This window comes from Cavia porcellus, unplaced genomic scaffold (genome assembly GCF_034190915.1).
Source record: "Cavia porcellus strain 051 isolate PalLab524CR breed Dunkin Hartley unplaced genomic scaffold, mCavPor4.1 scaffold_1, whole genome shotgun sequence".
Lineage (NCBI taxonomy): Eukaryota > Metazoa > Chordata > Mammalia > Rodentia > Caviidae > Cavia > Cavia porcellus.
Window position 1 is genome coordinate 240357938 of NW_026947484.1, and position 19162 is coordinate 240377099.

The following is a 19162-nucleotide window of genomic DNA, read 5'->3' on the forward strand; positions in this document are numbered from 1 at the left end:
GGGAAAGTCGGCCCCAAGGGTGACAATGAGCAGCGGCGGCAGAGACGGCCGGGTCACCTGCACCCCTCTCCCAAGGGCGCCGGCGCCCGCTGCTCCACCAGCCCCAGGTTGGAACGCGGGTTCGCCGGCCGCCAAAGCAGTCACATTCCCGGCCGCGGCTCCTGCTTTGTGGAGTGTTGAGGCAGCGGGACCTCCAGGCCTGCAGTCTTCCCGGCGCGCAGTCCTCGGAGCACACAGCGACCCTCGGCCACAGCCGCCCGCACCACTGCGCAGGCGCCCCAGCCCCCGCGTGCCACAGCCGCACCGGAAGTGCTTCTCGGCGCCCCGGAAGCACCTGCGCGGTGGTTGCCAGGGCGACGCGAGCTTCCCTGGGCTGCCTGGACCCGTGGGAGACACAGTCGCCTGTTGCAGACCTTGACCCCCGCGGTGATCCTTTGGGGGTTCTCACGATGTTCTTCTACTTGACCAAAAAAGTGAGTGTTCCGAGGGTGCTGTGCTTCTCCCTCGCGCACCCTCGGGTGATCCCCGCATCCTTCCTGGGAAACCCGGCCGCTGCACTGCGGCCTCACCACCCCACGCTAGCCTGCTAACCAGGTCCAACCTCCGACCCCTTCCTGCAGGTCCCCAGGCCGCAGAGAGCTTGTAGCCTTCCCACACAACCCTCCCCTTCCTGCCCCTTGCCAGGGCCTTGGGTGACCAGCAGGACACATCAGCAGGTGCTGTCGCATCTTTCCTCCTCCGCTTGTTGTCGGTTCACATCCCTTTGGATCGTCACACGCAGCCCGGCAGGAGGACTGGAAAAAGAAAAGGATAGCCTGAGTGTTGTGTGATTGAAGAGAATACGGACGGGTGATGTGCATTCGTTCACAACCCCCCCAAATTCATCATGTGACTCCTCTCCATTCTCTACCTGTTTCTCAAATGGTAGCACCCTAGGCACTTGGGGGACCATGGTCATTTTCGTAACAGCTCATTTTCCTGCAGTTTTTCTTGTTGGAAAATTTCTTCTGTCGTCCTTTCCTGTCGACTGATTTTCCAGCTCTTCGTGAAAGGTTGCTAGCGTGGCTGTGCTTCCTCTTACAGATTGCCATTCCCAATAGCGTGAAGCTGAAATGCATATCCTGGAACAAGGAACAAGGCTTCATAGCCTGCGGTGGCGAAGATGGGTTACTGAAAGTTTTGAAGTTAGAGACACAGACAGGTAAATGAGTGCAAGCCCAAATGTTTGAAGTTGGGTATTTATGAGATTATCTCATGGTATTTGTCACTGCAATTCTGATTCTTTTAAACAGCAAAGAAAAGAAAAGACCCCGAACATACATTTTGTAGTTTTCCTGAATGCACATGCGTGTACGTGTGTGTGTGTGTGTGTGTGTGTGTGTGTGTGTGTGTGTGTGGTTCTGGGGGATCGAACCCAGGGTCTTACATAGAGCTACATAGGCAGACTGTTCTAAAATACTCAGATTCACAGAACGCCCATGTAAAATCATATGGCTTTTGCTGAAGTTATTGATGGAAAATGAAAAAGAACGAAACTAAGTTAGTGTGTTTATATGTCCAATTATTGTGCTATATTATTAGGAGTCCCATAAAAATCATGCAAATCAAGTTTTAAGAAACATCACAAAATCTCCCATTTGGCATATTACTTACAGACCTGTGTCATCTTTTCTCCTTAACAGATGTGTTAGTGACTGTACAATTAGTGCCTCCAAATTGAAGTATATTTTGTGTTTTCTTTTTTTTAAATTTTTTTGTATTTTTACCGGTACCAGGGATCGAACTCACGACCACAGGCTTGTAAGGCAGGCACTTATGCCTCTGAGCTAAATCACCAGCCCCTATATTTTGTGTTTTCAAAGTAGGTTTCTTGTCTTTACAGCCTGCTTTGTTTTTCCTTCTAGTTCTCTTGAATCACAGTAAACAGTTTGTGGAAGTCTAAAAAAAAGATTCAGTGAAATCTGTCCTGAGACTCTGAATGACTTTCACTCAAGTTGCTGAATATCTGGGTTTTAGTTCACTGTATTGTAAAACAAAGGAGTTCAGTTAGATTACATTTTGGGTTCCTTATAGTGTGGCCTCCCAAATTTTATCAGGTGTAATAGTCTGGGCTGGGGCCTGAGAATTTTCATCTCTTGTGATGGTGGTGTTGCTGATTTTCAGATCACACTTTGGTTAGAGCTGCTTATAATTTTGAATCATAAGTATTTAGCGAGTATTTTCTGCGTTCCGGATGGTTAACCTGAGTTGTTTCATGTGATTTTGCAGTGGCTTCTCGGGTACATAGTCCAGCTGAGGGAATCGAGGCTCTCATCAGGTAGTAACTTGCTTGGTGAAGGTCACACAGCCAGTGAGTTGCAGAACGGGGATTTGAAACTGTTTGTCTCACTTTCAAATCCTTATTTTCAACCACTACACAGAAGTTAATGGGCAGCCTAGGAAAAGTGATTGTTTAGATGTGCTGTATTAATTATGTGAAATATTAAAAAACAAACATGAAGATGCATTTTGTATCAAAGTGTGGCTTCTGATGTTTTGCAGTCTATCACTCATGCATTAGTTTTCTTAACCATGTTAGAATTTTTCTGTTATGTTTCCCAAATATGTGTGTGAATATATTTTGCTTAAAGTACACAACAACTTTCAATTCTATTAAGAAATGCATTTTATTGAACATTTAAGTTGTTTAGGAGTGGGGCCGAGGTCTCTCTGTCTCTTAGGCAGGCTGGCCTCAAACGCCAGGGCCCCAGCGAGCTGCATGGGGCAACACCCTGAGCAGCTGGGACTGCAGGTGACACCCCTACACCTGCAAAGCAAGCCCCCCCCCCCCCCCCGGCTCTGTACTTTTGATGAACTTACTTGGACTGTGAAATTAGAGCAGGTTCTTGGAAGTTTCTGAAAGTGAGTTATTTGTTTTGGAATCTTTGGCAAGCATCTTAGTCTTTCTACCTCCAAATTGGTCTTACGGTCTCCAGATCTCTCCTTTCTGTTCTCGCCACCTTAGCAGTTATTGTAACTTCGCTCGCTTCAGAGTCTATGATTATTTCTGAGTAATACTAGCAGAATCTCCTCCAGGTTTATATCCTTCGTTCTCTGTCATCTCACTGTACTTTAATTTTTTGCATGCTTCTTTGGATTTGTGAGGTACTTGGATTGTTAGAACTACTGATTTCATTTTGAAATTTTCTTCATGCATTTAAAATACTTTTGCATCTTCTTTCATCAGGCCTTTAAATCCAAGGGTCACGGGTAGATGCTATTAGAAGTTTTATGTCAGTATTACCAGGTTTTTGTTCCCATGCCAGTTTGGTTTTGGTTGCCTTATTGGCTTTTGGAGTTTAGCAATATAACTAGATAAAATTGTGGGATATTGCTGGAGGTACTCAACCTAGTTTAAAACATCTGACTTTCTTTTTAATATCTGGGAACCTTTAGATAGGTGTTATGAATATTCTCTGCACTGTTAAGTTGTGTAAGAGACATGTTCAGAAGTGGATGACATGTGATCAGTATTTCAAAGTGAATTTCAAAGCCTGTTACTCCCACCCATCAGCATATGTCTTTTTCAAGAGTATCCGATCTTGTTTTAGGAAGTACTCTGTTGTGCAGAGGTGCGACTTTGGAGAGATGGAGCCACGTCATCGCTGCTGCAGACATTGTTGGTCCTGTAGCCCTTCACACAGGACAGTGTCTCCCCTGCTTGCACCCCCAGGTTCCCCACAGCCTGGGGCCTCAGCAGTTGCCATCTGCCAGCCTGGAGCGCCCCCTTTTCCCCTACATGGCCTTGCCATGGCGTCCAGCTTGAGTATCGTTTCTTCAGGAAGCCTTTCCTGGTTCCCTTCTGTCCGAATTAAGCCCCTCCTTGCTGTTTCTTGTTACACCTTTGCTTCTCAGCTTGTAGTGACACGTGCGTGTAACACTGGTCTCCCCCACAGACTTCACACTCTGAGGAGAGGTAATGCCCGAGGGGTTCATCTTCTGTGTAGACCCCTCTGCAGGGCCTAGTGCGGTGTATACATTTGGTAGTTATTGAGTGCACAGATGCGTGGTGAGTATGAAGCCTAGCAAAGCCTGCTTCTGTTCATCACCGTTGCTGTTTGGGCTCTATCAGCTTTAGTGCTTTCAGTCAGACTTTTCCAGCAGAATCTTCTGGGAAGCAATGATGATCGTTCATATATTTAATACACCAAGTGTATTATACCAAACATACCAAGTGTTCTTTTATGCATTTTGCTTTATTTTACTAGAGAAATATCTTTGCATGTGCATTATTGTTCATGTTTGCTCCACAAGAAAGAGATCAGAATGAGATATACTTTTGAAAGTCATTCTGATATATACCAGGTATAGAAAAAAAGATATATATTAAAATCTTAAAATGTATGACTTTTACATATTTATGATAGTGCCTTGTTTTGTTTTAGATGATGCAAAATTGAGGGGTCTTGCAGCACCCAGTAACCTTTCTATGAATCAGATTCTTGAAGGACATAGTGGTGAGTGATGCAATTTTTTTAATCTGTTTGGAGAAGTATTTATATATCTAGAAGCTATTTAGTGCAGAAATATGAGCCCTTGAAATAGCCGTAATGTTTAATGGTTTTAATGAATCACGACTAACACGGCCTGGAGCCGTGGCGGTGAACCTCTGGCACATGTGCCGCAGCAGGCTGTGTGTTACCATTGTAACTCCAAAAGGTTTGCCGTCTCTAGCCTACAGCCACTCAGCAGCTCTTTCAGGATTCACAGTGTCCTTCAATAAATCTAAAAACTGTTGCTGTTCTTTTATATATTAAATATTCTTTTAAAAAAAAAGTGTCCTGTGATTGGAGAGTAAAGGAGCCTAAGGAGACAGAGCAGTTGAGTGCTTTGCTGGGGTCCTCGATGGGACCTGCATGGCAGCACAGCATCTTTAGAGACCAGCACTTGGCCCACTAATAAATATTCGAGAGTGGGCTTCGTTAGAGGATGATATTTTATAAATGTTAAATGTCCTTGGGAGTGTACACTGAAGGTACTTAGGAATGCTGGTTATTAAAAGACAGCTGGGCCTGCTGGTACACACCTGTAATCCCTACACTCTGGGAGGCTGAGACAGGAGGATCACAGTTTCTAGCCTCGGTCAGGCAATTTCCTGACTTAGTGAGACTCTCTCTCAAAGTAAAAAATAAAAAGGGCTGGGTAGGTAACTCAGTATGAAGGTTCTGGGTCATCCCCGGGACAAGGGTGGGGGGTAATTATTTATGTAATCCAGAGGTTTAAGATGTACTTAGAAGTGTCTCACTAATGGGGTGTGTCTTAGTGACTTTTTACTCGTTGCTGAGACAAAATACCTGAAGCCCAAGCTGGGAAAGGAAAGGTTTATTTCTGACAGTTTTTGGAGATTTCAGTCCACTCTCAGTTGGATCCAAGGCAGGCAGGCAGGCATGGGTGGGCTGCAGTTCATGGCGGCTGCAAACAGCAAGCAGGAACCAGCAAAGAGCAAGACACATCTTATTTCTGCCATTACGTTACATCCTGGCTCCACCCCAACGTGGGTGTAGCACTGACACCATCAATCTAAGCACTAGACAATGAACCATTACAAATGCACAATGCAAATGCGTGAGTCCTGGGGGCCACCCACATAAACTATGACTGGGTGGAAAACTGCGGGGTGGTGGGCATACAGTAAGGGACGTAGCAATAAACACAAGTGAACAACCAGCCAGCCACACAACCGAAAGAACAACTCATTCCCAGGGAAATCAGGTCAGTTCAACAGACCACGCATCAGTTCGGTGGGAGCTCTTGCAGCTGCCCAGCGGAGGTACCTTTGTGAGTCTGAAATAGGGCTAGGTGTGAAAGAGTCTGAGGCACTGTGGGCTCAGTGAATATGTGTCCTACTGCTGGTATTCATAGCTTTGGATTTTAATATAAAGGACTGTACAGGCACTGTATCGATGCACTAGGAGTTTACTTATGTAGAGATACAAATTTGAAATTAATTGTTGCCCTGTTTAAATTTGTAAATTGCTTTCTAATATTCCAGGTTCTGTTCAAGTGGTAGCGTGGAATGAACAGTATCAGAAGCTGACCACCAGTGACCAGAACGGGCTGATCATCGTGTGGATGTTATACAAAGGTAGGGAGCTTTAGGGGAGCTGCTAGCTCGCGGGGCGTGGAAGGGGAGGGAACGTCCGAGATTGACCCGGCAGCCCGCGGGAAGAGTGCTTCTGACCGCACCGTTATGGGGGCTCTGGATTTACTGCCGCCTCCGTTTCTGTTCACTTTATTTGGGTTTGAACGGTGACCCTGTATTGGGAAGCAGGGCTGTGAGCTGAGGCTAGCCTGGGCCTGTCTCGCAAAACCACAGTTGGGGAGGAAAGTGAATTTGCGACTGTTGACTGTCAGCAGAGTGAACTCCGATGGCAGAATCAGTCATTTGGACCCAAGATTGCTCCCGTGCCCCGCCGTGTAGCGATTAGTTCCTGTGACTGACTGTGCGATCAGTTTGCTAAGTAGCAGCATTTATGAGGAAGTCAGAGGCAACAGCTCCTTTCCTGTATTGGACAGGGCATCTTCCTTTTCTCTCACTTATGTCATAGTCTGACTACTGGCTCACCGTTTGTGCCTCTTTGCCTTGAGGGAGAAGAAGAAGGGAGAGATGTATCACTCTTACTAGAAAAACCACCTAGCACAGGCGTTCTCTTGAGGTCTGTAACTGTCATCTTCCAACAGGAAGGGGGCCATAGTTCGTGTGTGCTGTTTTACAAAAACCTAGGCTAGTCCATTCCCAAATTGTTGATTAAAAAGTATGTGTGGTACTCGGGTCTGTTTTTGAAGTGTGTGTGTGTGTGTGTGTGTGTGTGTGTGTGTGTGTGTGTGTTTGGGGTGGAATGGAGTAGAGTGCAAAAGTACAAGATTGGAATAAAATTCACGTTTCCCAGGGAGCTCCTCTGGGTCTCACCCTGAGTCCCATGGTGCCCCGCTCTGACTGTTTATTACATGTCATTGATTATTTGCTTGGCTGCAAGCCAGAGTTCTTCACACAAGGATGTGCTAAAGCCTTAAAAAAAACCCCACAGAAATAAAGACAGTATAGCTTTTTATTTTTGCTGCTAACTTGATTATACTATGAAACAAGTCCCATCTCACTTGTAGAGTTAAAATGTTTTGTCATTCAGCAGTAGTGAAAGTATATCACCAGTGTCATATGAGCTGCTTAAGAATGTTTTAGGCAGGCTTAGAACTTTAGGTAATATGCTTACAGAGAGTCGTTGGTAAGTTTATTGTAGATGCAAAGTTGTTATTCTGATGTTTTCACTTACCTAAAGTATGTTCAAGTAGGGAAAGTGAGGCTTTTGGGAAAGTCAGTATTTGTTGTTTTTTTTTTGAGATAGGGTCTCACTGTGTAGTTCAGGCTGGCCTTGAGTTCGCTATGTAGCGCAGGCTGGCCTCAAGCTTATGGTGATCCACCTGCCTCAGCCTCCCAAGTGCTGGGATTACAGGCATGTACCACCACTCCTACCCTGGGAAAGTCAATTTTTATGGCTCTGCGAAAGCAAGTGAAATTTTAGTGTTTAATTGACAACATAAAAGAAAGAAAGAATGAAAAAGAAGGATGTTGTATTTGTTATAATCTTTAAAGCAGTTATTGGTTGAGGCCTAGGTAACTTTTTGTTTTGTTTATGTTGGCTGTGAAGCTTTTAATAGTTTAATGTCTCATGCTGTAGAAAACTTTACGATTATTCATCCTCTGTATACTTGATAGAATATTTTCAACTCTCAGTGCCATTTATAGATATGAAAAATTTGACTAATCTTCTCACTTCCAAAAACAGGCTCTTGGTATGAGGAGATGATCAACAGTCGAAACAAATCGGTGGTTCGGAGTATGAGCTGGAACGCTGACGGCCAGAAGATCTGCATTGTGTACGAGGACGGGGCTGTGATCGTCGGCTCTGTGGATGGTAATGAGATCAGTAGTCAGCTGCTGTGTCTTCAGAGAGTTACATTACCGTGTCTTCGCCTTCCAGCTGAAAAGACAGAAAAGGGGAAGACTGTCGTGGTGGTGGCCGCTGAGCACAGCCTGTGGGTTCTATCTATTTTTAAGTGTATTTGACAAGAAATTACGTTTTGATTTCCTGTAGTAGCACTCAGCATTATTTTAAATATTGTTCATTATATAATTTATCTTTATATTGGTTAGATTGTGTAAGTAAGTAGATTTTAGTTTCCAAAGTATGTGAAATTATAGCAGTCTGGTAGAACAGTGTGTATCCTTGTTAGCTGTATTTTATAGCTTTAAAACCCAGATCTTTAAAATTCTAGTACATAGATAAAATTCGGCGTTTTTTTTTTGCTTTGTTTTAGTGTGAAACTGTATATAGAGAAATGATTTATTTTAAAATTTCGTTTCTGTGTATTTCTCTGTGTGTGTGCGCGCACACATGTGTGACTGTGTAAGTATTGCAGTTAGTATTTTCAAGAGCCTATGATGTGGCAGCTCTGTTTAGGAACTAAGAGCGAGCCCAGGAGAGATGGTAACAAAGCAAAGGTAACCTCTCCGATCAGCGCCAAGACAGGGACACCCGGGAACTGTAGCCGTGTCCAGCTGCAGACAGGAGGCCTCGAGGGAACCTGGAGGAACTGGCCGGCGGCGGCTTGCTGTGCGGAGGGTCTCAGGCCTGGGCAGCAGCCTGTGAAGGGGTTTGGAGCAGTGAAACTTGGCGGCGATGTTGACAAAGTATAATACAGTAAAGAGCAGTATGTAATGAAAAACAGAGTCCCAGTTGTACTGATTATAAATTGTGTTAAAGAGTTTGGACTTCTCAGTGCTTGGGAAGCCGATGAAGGCTTTTAAGAACGGGAATATTGTGATCAGATTTGTGCCGTAGAGACATCTTCGCGACAGTGATGAGAACGGAGAAAGCAAAGACAGCGGGCAGGCACAGCAGTCAGGAAACTGTTCCTGCAGGTCAGGTGAGGGCATGTGGGGGATGCTGCCCCGAATCAGGGCCATGCAGGGGATCGGAAGTGGGTAGGCTGGAGACACTCAGGAGGCAGCATAGACAGGAAGTCATTATTGACCCGATTGGGGTGTCTGTGAGACGAAGTTTAGCTTTTGCAGCTGGATGAATGGCGATGCCTTTCTCTGAAGTAGTATGAGCTTTGGAGAAAGCCTGGTTCTGAGTGGGGTTTCTGTTTTGGACATGTTGATTTTGTCATGCCGTAAGCCATCCAAGTAAATACATCCAGACTGTAGTAAGCTCTGTATGTCTGCAGCTTAGAAACGTCTAGGCTGAGGGCTAATTATGGACTCTTGCATGGTAATTTAAACATTGGCATACATGAAGAGGCAACTTTAAGAGATGGGCAGAAGAGAATTCTATACACGATACTGAAAAGTAGACATGTTGGAGATAAAGGAATACATAATCCAGCGGAAGTCAAGAGAATGTTGAGAAGGAGGGGTGCTCCGCAGAGAAACAGTATCGAAGGCAACGGCAGCAGCGGTCACTTCCACGAGGGTCCTGGGGACTCAGGAGGGTCCTGGGGCTGGAGCTAAATTAGCAGGGGAGGGCTTAGGGAAGTGGCGACTGCAGATGGAATGATCAAGGGTTTGGTTGGAAAGGAAGGACAGAAATAGGATGAGGAATGTAGGGTTGAAGGAAATGTTTTTATTGTTGTTGAAATAAATCTCATCTGTCTGTAAATGAGGTGTTTCATAGTTAGGGCATTTTGTGAATGTGTATTAAATCAGATGAGTTAGACTATATCCGGGGCGTGACAGAGTGCAGGGCAGAAATGGACAGATCAGCAACACCACTTGATTTAAATCTGCATCATCCGCCAGGCCCAATAGCCGAAGCAAGTACTAGCATGTGTCTCAGATAGAGCCATTTGGAAGAAACCCTCTATGGATCAGTACAAATCCATCTCACTACAGCAGCGGTTCATTTTAGCAATAGTATGGCACAGAATACATATGAGAAAAATTCATCACAAGACAGCCAAGGCTGTCACAGTGGTGCAGCTTCATATAAAAACTCAAGCTGCAAATCAAAATTGGTCCAATGAAGAACAAACTGGTCACGCTCCTGATGGTTATGTCAGGATACCTAGTGTCCAAAGTGGCAGCTTTTATAATTTTGCCAAAGAGCTGGTGTGCCAGAAGAAAGACAGGAGCGGAATCTGGGCTGTTGCCGTGATGGGCCGGGCCTGGGGTCCAGTCGGTGTGGTTGCCGTAAGGTCACGGCAGGAAGCGCCTTCTGCTCCGGTCTTGCAGGTGCGCTCTCATGTGTCCCGTGGACGCTATGAAGGAAGGTTAAGTGCAAACAATGCTAAGAGCGAACTGCTGCCGCTCTCGGTGCTCATTCACGAGAGGGGTGTTCATTGGCTAAACAAGCCACGCACTGCATTCAAAAGGGAGAGTGGGTGGAAGCAAACCAGAACCTTCTGTGCAAAGGAAAGGTTGAGGAAAGGGGAGGGGAGTGAAGGACAGATACGTGCACTCTTCCTCCCAGCTGTGCTCCGCAAAAGGAAGACTGCATGAGCCAAGCAGATGCTCAAAGTGCTAAAAAGACATTGATCACATTAGAGTCTGTACAACCAGCACCTTGCTTAATATTAACTTATTTAGTGATCAGTATCCCATTAATTGCTAAGACAGAGCGATGCCCAGCTTGGCATGCTGCCTCCCCAAGATTTGAAGGTATTCTGCACGTCATTATTGGGTTGCAATTATGCTGCAGACAAAGGTTGGTTACACACAGTGGTTAACACACAGAGGACTCACGGGGCAAACAGGAAGCACCAGGTTAGAAAACAGGTACCGACAGCTGGCTGTCGTGTGTGGTCTGGTAGCCCTGTGGCCACAGTCGTGTGATGAAGACAGTTGTTAGGTAGATGCGGGGAGGCTGCTCACACATCAGACCCCGTGGTGTCCGACCACCGAATGCTGTGTGCCAAGAGTCAGACCGGCGGCAAAGAAACCGTCTTGGTCTTTCTAGTGTCTGTTTCTGTTGGCGTAATGCTCAGCAGTACTCCCTGCCTGGCTGCCCAGACGCATCTGGTGTCGCAGTAGTGACAGTGGTGGCCTCCTGGCCCAGCTGTGCTATGTCAGGTCATCCTCCAGGCTCCGCCCGTCCGACAGCTGAAGCCCTTTGCACTGCAGCTGGGATAGCGCTTTGGTTCTCCTTGAGGTGCAGTTGAGGAGGTCTGTGTGTTACTGTATTTCAGTCTTCCTGTGAAAGGGCCGGAGAGAAGACTCTGATGACAAAATCAGAACAGTTAATGGGGGAGAGCCTCTTCCTGGTCACAGATGAGGTGGAGGATTCGCTTGCACCAGGGTTGTGCTCCTGCTGGCAGGCACTGTGCTCCTGCGGCCTTGGGGTACGTGGGCATCAGCGAGATGGTCCTCTGAATGTTTGAAGACGGGGACCTGAAATTTCTCTTTAGGGAGTTATAGGAGATGGGCTCACCTGTTAATTGGGAGAAGGGAGCAAAATGTAAACAGCTGTTACTGTCAGCGTCTGTAGGGCATTCAGCATCTGTAAATACTGGGGTGCAAGTGCCTTCACCCAGTGAGCTGAATGACTGTGTGACCGTGTACCTCACTGGGGAAAGGTGGTTTAAAGCAGTTGTTGGAGGCTCATAACCCTGAACCGTCAGTGACTGTGCTGTGTTTTGTTTCAGGGAACCGTATTTGGGGAAAAGAACTGAAGGGAATACAGCTGTGCCATGTAGCTTGGTCCGCAGATAGTAAAATTTTACTTTTTGGAATGGCAAATGGAGAAACACACATTTATGATAATCAAGGAAATTTTATAGTAAGTGTGTACATTCATTATTTTCCTTTACATCCTATTTTATGTGATCATTATGTATATAATTCATACGTATACGTACTTGGGGTTTATGAAGTCAGCCTTCAGTTTTCTTCTTTTTTTCAGTCACCGCTAGTTATTATTTTTTGATTAAAAGGAAGCCTTGTCTTCTCTAAGACTGTGACTTTGAATTCTGATTTTCTGGTAGGGATGCCCGTACATTGCGGGTAACAGGTGGGGTTATGTTACCGTAAGTTTTTAGTGACCTTTGGTGCCTGCAGCCAAAGTTTACAGGCGGATACCGAGCGCGTTTTTGTAGAAACTAAGAGTTGTTGAAAAAGGAGTGAGGGGTAAACTAAGGAAGAAAATTGAGTTCCTACAAAGCAGGCGGGAGGAGCAGGCTCAGGTGGCAGGTCCGAGAGCGGTTCCGGCTTTGCAGGGTGTAGCTGGGACCGATCTGCGAACTCCGACGGTCGGTTCCGTTTTCAGCGAGGATTAGGGTGAACGTAGGTTAACTTGCTGGTGGAAATAAAGCCACTTTCCAAATCTTTGACGCTTTGCTGTTTTCAAAGTACTTTCATGTACGTCTTGTTGTTTGAGCCTCTTGAAAACTGAGTGTTTTTGTTACTTTACACCTAAGGAAGCTGCAGCCCCAGCGGTTTGTGTAGACCTGGTAAACCAGCAAGTGATCGCTCCTGTTTGTAGCCCGCTGTTTGCACCCTGTTTTCAGTGTTCTTCCTCTGACAACCCCGCTAGCGCTCTATTTCCACTGCGAATATTGACCCTCGTCACTTTATCTAGATGAAGATGAGGCTGAGCTGCTTGGTGAATGTCACCGGAGCCGTGAGCATCGCGGGGATCCACTGGTACCACGGCACCGAGGGCTACGTGGAGCCCGACTGCCCCTGCCTCGCCATTTGTTTTGACAACGGGAGGTGCCAGATAATGAGACATGAGAGTGACCCGAGTAGGTGCTCTGTCGCTTTTAGGGTTGGAGAAAAAATGCTTTAAAAATCGTTCTTAGGGGCAGAAAGTCCTCTAGGCCGTGTGTTCTCATCTCATGTCATCATCATCTTTATTTTGTTCTGATTAGACCCGGTTCTGATAGACACGGGCATGTACGTGGTCAGTATCCAGTGGAACCACGTGGGCAGTGTGTTGGCTGTGGCCGGCTCCCAGAAAGTGGTCACTCAGGACAAGGATGTGAACATTGTGCAGTTTTATACCCCGTTTGGTGAGGTAAATGTATAAAGTTTTATCTTTTCATTCAAAGGTGCACTGGTGAAGTGCGGGGGGAGGTGTAAGTTTGTCCTGTTTACTTTGTGGGACATTTTGAGTAAGTCTTGAGATGCCAAATGTGTATAACGGCTTCACAGCATTTCATCACAGAAGTGTTTTCTAACATGACCGTGTAGGAACCTGTAAGCAGTCACTGTGGAGTGGTCATTTAATATTTTTTTTTCTGTGCTCTGAATGTGTCTCTTTTCATAGCTGGAGTTTACATGGGTTTTAAGTATAATGTATTTGTTGCAAGTTCATTTTTCTGATTTTTAATGTGATACTTGAAATGTGCTTAGATAAACATATGTGTTTACTGTTACCCCAAACTTCTGATATTTTGATTTCTTGTAGGTTAATCAATTATTTTAAAAATACCTGACAATAATCAAGTTTAAATGATATTATATTAAAATTATAAATATTGTTTTCATAAATGCATAGAGTATTATTAATAAATTTAATTTAAAGAGAATTTTCTAAAGAAGTGGAACATTCAAGTAGAATAATTAATATATTCTCATACATATGTGGACTTTAAAAAATGGGCCTTATTAATAACGAAGTCTGAGGGCTGGGATTTAAAGCTCAGCGGCATAAACGCCTATCTTGCTAGTGCTGTTGTGAGTTCCATCCCTGATACCGGAAAAAAAAAGTTTGGTATGTTTTTATATATCTTATTTTTCAGCCCTAAACTCTCTTTTCTTCCTTTTTGATACCTTGTATGTTTTTCTAAATTCAGTGTTTACTACAATAATATGTATTTTTGGTGAGATGAAAATGCCTATACAAGTTAGTTTAATATTTTAATACTGATATTTTAATTTAATGGTAGTAGTTTGATCATTTCTGCCAAGGTAAGAAATGGGTGTCACACGGTGCTTTTGAATCATACCTCAGTTACCTTGCGGAGTGCGCTGCAGAGGGTAGGTGTTCTCTGTGCGTGGTCAGCTGACAGTATTCCTGGTCGATGTAAAAGCTAAGGAAAAATGGGGTTACGGTGCTAAAGATTCCTAATATCACAAATCTGACTTCGTATCGTTTCTTTGTGCAGAGCTGCTTTTTAGCAACCTTTAACAGTTATTTTTTGTACGTCCTGTTTGGTTTATTATCATATTGTTTTTGTTCCTCGTTCAGCCCTCTCCAAGTGTAAACCATGGGTTCTAAGGTTTATGTGCTTGGCCTTGTAACACAGTGTGCGAACCATTAAGCTGAAACCTGTCAGTGGCTTTGTGCACCCCTAGCCAAGAGCACCGCTCCTGGGTCCTCAGGGCCCACTGGCCACTTGGGCTTTTCTGAATGAAAGGGTGGGTGGGGAATCACTTTTGCATCTGTGTGATTGTGAAGACAGGAAGATACTTGGAAGGAAGCTACCTAAATATTTACGAAAACTTCAGGGGAGCGTGAACTTTGGTCCTGGGGCCAGGACATCCTGGACTTGCGCTGTGGCTTTAGTGAGGTAGGGCACAGCTCTAGTCCTCAGGTGCATCTGGCTTGAACTGCGTTTCCGCAGTGCGGTTTGACGTAGAAGAGCTCTAACCTGAGAGCGGCTCTAACCTGAGAGCAGCTCTTTCTGCAGCAGGGCTGATGCCTGGTGGTGTGTGTAGGGATTAATGGAGGTGACAGTGCCCGGGTTTATGCCTCGCCAGGGGACGGTCTTACTCTCCTCTGCGATGGGCCAGGAGCACAAGTGCTGCCTTGGGGGCTCGTCTGTTCTTTTGGGTTCCACTTAGGCAGCAAGAGGGACCTGGTAGGTCAAGGCATTTTGTTTTCCCCCCATTGGTTCTCTTGCTCCCGGGGGTTCCATTTGGTTGTCTTACATGTCAGTGTCACATTGGTATGGGACAGGGCCCCAGACAGGGCACCTTACAGCGAGCAGGCTGAGAGGTCCTTGTCACCCACCCGGTGAGGTTTGGCGGGGCCTGCCTGCTGCTGTGGCGCGTGGCGTGGGTGGAATGGGAAAGAGAAAGGACCAGAAAGAGACGTGAGGGCTGACTTCTCCCTTCGCTCTCACTCACCTCTTAATGCTGCTTGGTGGCTGTGAAACTTCGGTGACGAATGTCAGGCCCCTGCAGTATTAATTTTGACTTTAGAGCCTGTTTGGTTACGAATCAGGGTAAAGACACGTATTTCAGTCTGTGGCATCTCAGATTGGATGTTTTGGATGGAGCCCGTAAATGTTCTCACTATATTCATGTTTTCCATTATAAAAATTCAAGGAAAATTATTTTAAAATAGCAATAATCCTTTGCAAAGTAGTTTTCAAAAAAATTTTTGATCTCGATGGAGTGTTTGGTGATAATTTGCTGACTGTGAGACTTTAGGTTAATTATATATTCTTTTCCAGTATCTGGGTACTTTGAAGGTTCCTGGAAAGCAGATGTCTGCACTCTCCTGGGAAGGAGGCGGACTGAAAATTGCACTTGCTGTTGATTCCTTGATTTATTTTGCAAATATTCGACCTGATTATAAGGTACTGAGAGTCATTATAAAGTATTTTTACTACATAATCTTGTTACAGCTCAAAGTATATTCCTAGCTGCTTTGTTTTCTAAACTAACAGAGAGGAGGCTTTCTCTGTGTGTGAGGACCTTAGAACTAGTAAACAGTACCCGTTTCTAGAATACTCTACACAGTTTGTAAAATAACTACGTGAGTCAGCAACCCTGGAGGAAACACATACACTCCCAGGGTAACTGAAGGGTTTATTACAGAGGTGTGGGCCGGGCTCAGGGACACAGTGAAGCAGATAAAGCAGGCACCAGGCTTACACAGATGACACACCATCACCAGCCCTGCGCTCAGAGGGGTACAGTGGGAAGGTAGTCTCCTGGAGCCCGTGGGTACCACGGCCGTGCAGGAGGGGCTGCCAGCCTGGCCAGGCAGGAGGGGCTACGCCGTAAGCCGCCTCCCTGATGTCCCCCGAGCCCTCCCCATCCCCTGTCCTGCAGTCCCAGCAGCTGTTAGCAACTGCTGAAAATTTTCACCACTGACACTTAAATCTTACGAATTAAAGTAAGTTTTATTGTAACAATAATTCTTTGTTTTGAAAATATTTTTATTATTACTTTTAGATTTGTTATTTTAGTGAAAAAGGATACTAAGTTGTAGCTTCAGCTTGCATTTATTTTATGAGCTGATAAATCACCTAACTGCAATAGTTTTGTACTAAGATAGACTAATACGATTTTTCTTTCCCAAGGTAAGTGTTCTGTTGCCTTTCTCTCTCTTCTTTTCCTCCTCTTTCTTACCTTCCTGGTTTTTTCTTCCTAGTGGGGCTATTGCTTAAACACTGTAGTTTATGCATATACCAAACCTGACCGTCCGGAGTACTGTGTTGTCTTCTGGGATACAAAAAACAATGAGAAATACGTTAAATATGTGAAGAGTCTCATTTCTATCACTACCTGGGGTGATTTCTGCATTTTGGCTACAAAAGCTGATGAAAGCCATCCTCAGGTAGGTGGTCTTTAATTTACTGAAACACATTCGGGTTAGCCCTTGGCGGGACTGGGCTGTGTTATCTGCCTTGTCACACCTGATGCGTACACTGGGAGCATAGCTGAGTGTTGGTCTATTGGCCGCGTCTGCCTGGGCCTCCGAATGAAGACGGGGTGACTGGACTGGCTCCGTACCCTGCACCTCCTTTTACTCTCCATTCAGCCAGTTTTGGCAGTTCATGTGACTAGTTCAGTACCGAGGTGTTTGTTTCTGAAATTATTTATATATAAATACCATTGTCTTTTTCCAAGTTAAAACAAATGAATATCCAGCAAAAAATGGATATCCAGATGACTAATATAAATGCTGAAGAAATTATATAACAATGACCATTTATAATTGGATAGATTTTATCACTCAGAGATCTACTTTTATTTGGAATTATGTTGGAATAAAGGTATAAAATAGCATAAAATAAGTAACAAAGTTATCGTTTAAAATTATATAAATGATTTAAATATTTGCAGAAGTTTCTAGATATTTCAAAATAGGACTATCAGAATCTTTGGCTGGTTATAATTTTTTATCCTACTTAAAAGTATAGCATTTTGGGTTAAAGGTGACATTTTTAACAGCCACCATATGGCTTTGTTGTCGCCTGAAACTCACTAAAGCAACAGTGAAAGTATTTCTTACAAAGTCACAAGACCATAGGGACCCAAAGGGGAGAGGACTTCGAAGGCTAAAGAGTGTGGATTTGTGATGAATATGCTAGCAGACACCAGCAAGCAGAACCTCAGAGCGCTCACGGAGAGAACAGAGGTGATGGGACTCGGTTGCTTAGTGGGGGAAAGAAACAGAGCAAGCCGGAGGTGCCGGAGATGAGTTTGGAAAGAGGACTTACAAAACAAAACGAGGGCACCTAAGTGGCAGAGTTCCCCGATCTCTTCCTGTAGATAAAGTCCTGGCAGCCGCGCTCCGTACCTGGGAAGGCTGGGTGTAGGTTCTAGGGAGGACCCAAAGGAATCTGCTCCGAATGGCGCCAAGCATAGCAGAGCCTGCAGGAACTCTGGCTGGAAGCCGACCAGGAAAACAAAAAGGTTCCTGCTGACCTCATCCCAGTCGGCTTTCCCCACGTGGTCCCCAAAGCAATGGCAATCAAGCAGCAAGCCTTGAGGTAGTAGACTGAAGAGTCATCCCTGGACCATCTGGCTGGCCCGCCAGCAGGACCTGTGAAGACAGAGACTGGGTGTCCCCAGACCAGTAAAGCACCACCGGCCGATGACCTCACAGGGAAGGCCATGAGCAGCGAGCCATGCTCGCGGACGGTTAGGTTGCAGACAGCTCCGTAGTGTTCAGGATTAAACGCAGAGGATGGCGTAGGTCTGAGGGCAGCCTCTAGGTTAACACATAGATGCCAAACTGAACCAAAAGGAGAAAAGAGCTTAGAGGAGGCAGGGAGACTGCGCAGGCAGCAGAACATTTCAAGGGCACCTTCATCCCAAAGGGCCGCCCTTATTATCTCAGAGGGCTACGAGTTTCCGTGCCTGAAGTAAGGGGATGCTTTAGAGTAGGAAACCCTTGGAAACCACAGCACGGTAACCACAGCGAAAAGCTGGGCGGAATGTTCAGAATTCCAACGGAAGACAGGTGGGGAGATGAGAAATGGGAAATAGTACGAAAAAAATGCAAGGACTCGTCCTGGAGAGTCAGCGTGTGAATGACAGTTCTGTAGAGAGAAGAGGCAAGATGGAAGTAAACATGAAAACCAGAAGAAACCCAAGACAATTGCTTTAGGGTTATTCATTGGAAGTCCCTAGCTCCATGAATAAAAATGTTTCCACATCAAGGTATCATTGTGAATTGCGGAATTCTGTGGATTAAAATCCTATCTGCTGTCAGAGAGGAAAAATACTTTTCTTACGATGGGGAATCATAATGGCACCCAGTCTGTCAGCAGCAGTACTTTGGAGAGTTGCCTTCAGAATTCTGAGGAAAAATGCTTTGGTGGTGGTGGTGGACTTAATCCTCCGTTACTGAGTTACAGCTCCAGGTTTTTTAATATAAACTTAAATATGGGGTTAGAATATAGACTATTTTTTTGATGTGCAAGATCACCAAAAAATTACCGTTTAGGCTTCCCTGTCTTAGAGAGTAACTTCAGGACAAGTTCATGAATATAAAAAGAGGCAGAAACGGGAGCCGGGGTCCCTGTAGGAAGAGTGACACCAGCTTTCTGCTGTGCATATGCCCAAAGTCTGGGGAGAGGAGGACAGAAGGCTCCAGAAGAAATTCCAGAGGATGCAGTTGCTAAAATATCTGCTGTGTTTGAACCCTGGAGAAGAGACAGGCATATATGGGGGATCACTGGGAAGTCGAGGTGGTAAAAAGTACATACAGAAACTAAGCAAAGGGAGAAACCAGATAGTTACCAACTATTACAGTTATCAGTTATAGCAGGGAAAGCAAAATACACTTGAAAGAAAAATAAATTATAATATATTTGGTTGGTTAGCTGTGAATAGCGCTTACAAAATCAAAATGATATCACTGAGGCTTTTAAAGTTTCTTTTCATTGAACTATAATAAACATTGAACCCTAAATTCTGATCTGACAAAATGATGTTAAAAGT

At 45.0% G+C, this 19162-nt stretch overlaps 1 protein-coding gene across 4 annotated transcripts in view; it reads left to right on the forward strand.

The window, feature by feature from the left end:
• The first annotated feature begins 328 nt into the window (after positions 1-328).
• Wdr35 (WD repeat domain 35) overlaps positions 329-19162 on the forward strand; it is a 64107-nt gene continuing 45273 nt past the window's right edge. For all 4 annotated transcript variants that reach the window (XM_063232170.1, XM_063232178.1, XM_063232174.1 and 1 more), the window contains exons 1-10: positions 329-473; positions 1084-1201; positions 4425-4496; positions 6032-6124; positions 7824-7952; positions 11680-11813; positions 12612-12777; positions 12904-13049; positions 15436-15561; positions 16362-16547. In XM_063232170.1, the coding sequence (XP_063088240.1) occupies positions 450-473; positions 1084-1201; positions 4425-4496; positions 6032-6124; positions 7824-7952; positions 11680-11813; positions 12612-12777; positions 12904-13049; positions 15436-15561; positions 16362-16547 (1194 nt within the window). In that variant the 5' untranslated portion in view covers positions 329-449. The remainder of the gene's footprint in view (positions 474-1083; positions 1202-4424; positions 4497-6031; positions 6125-7823; positions 7953-11679; positions 11814-12611; positions 12778-12903; positions 13050-15435; positions 15562-16361; positions 16548-19162) is intronic.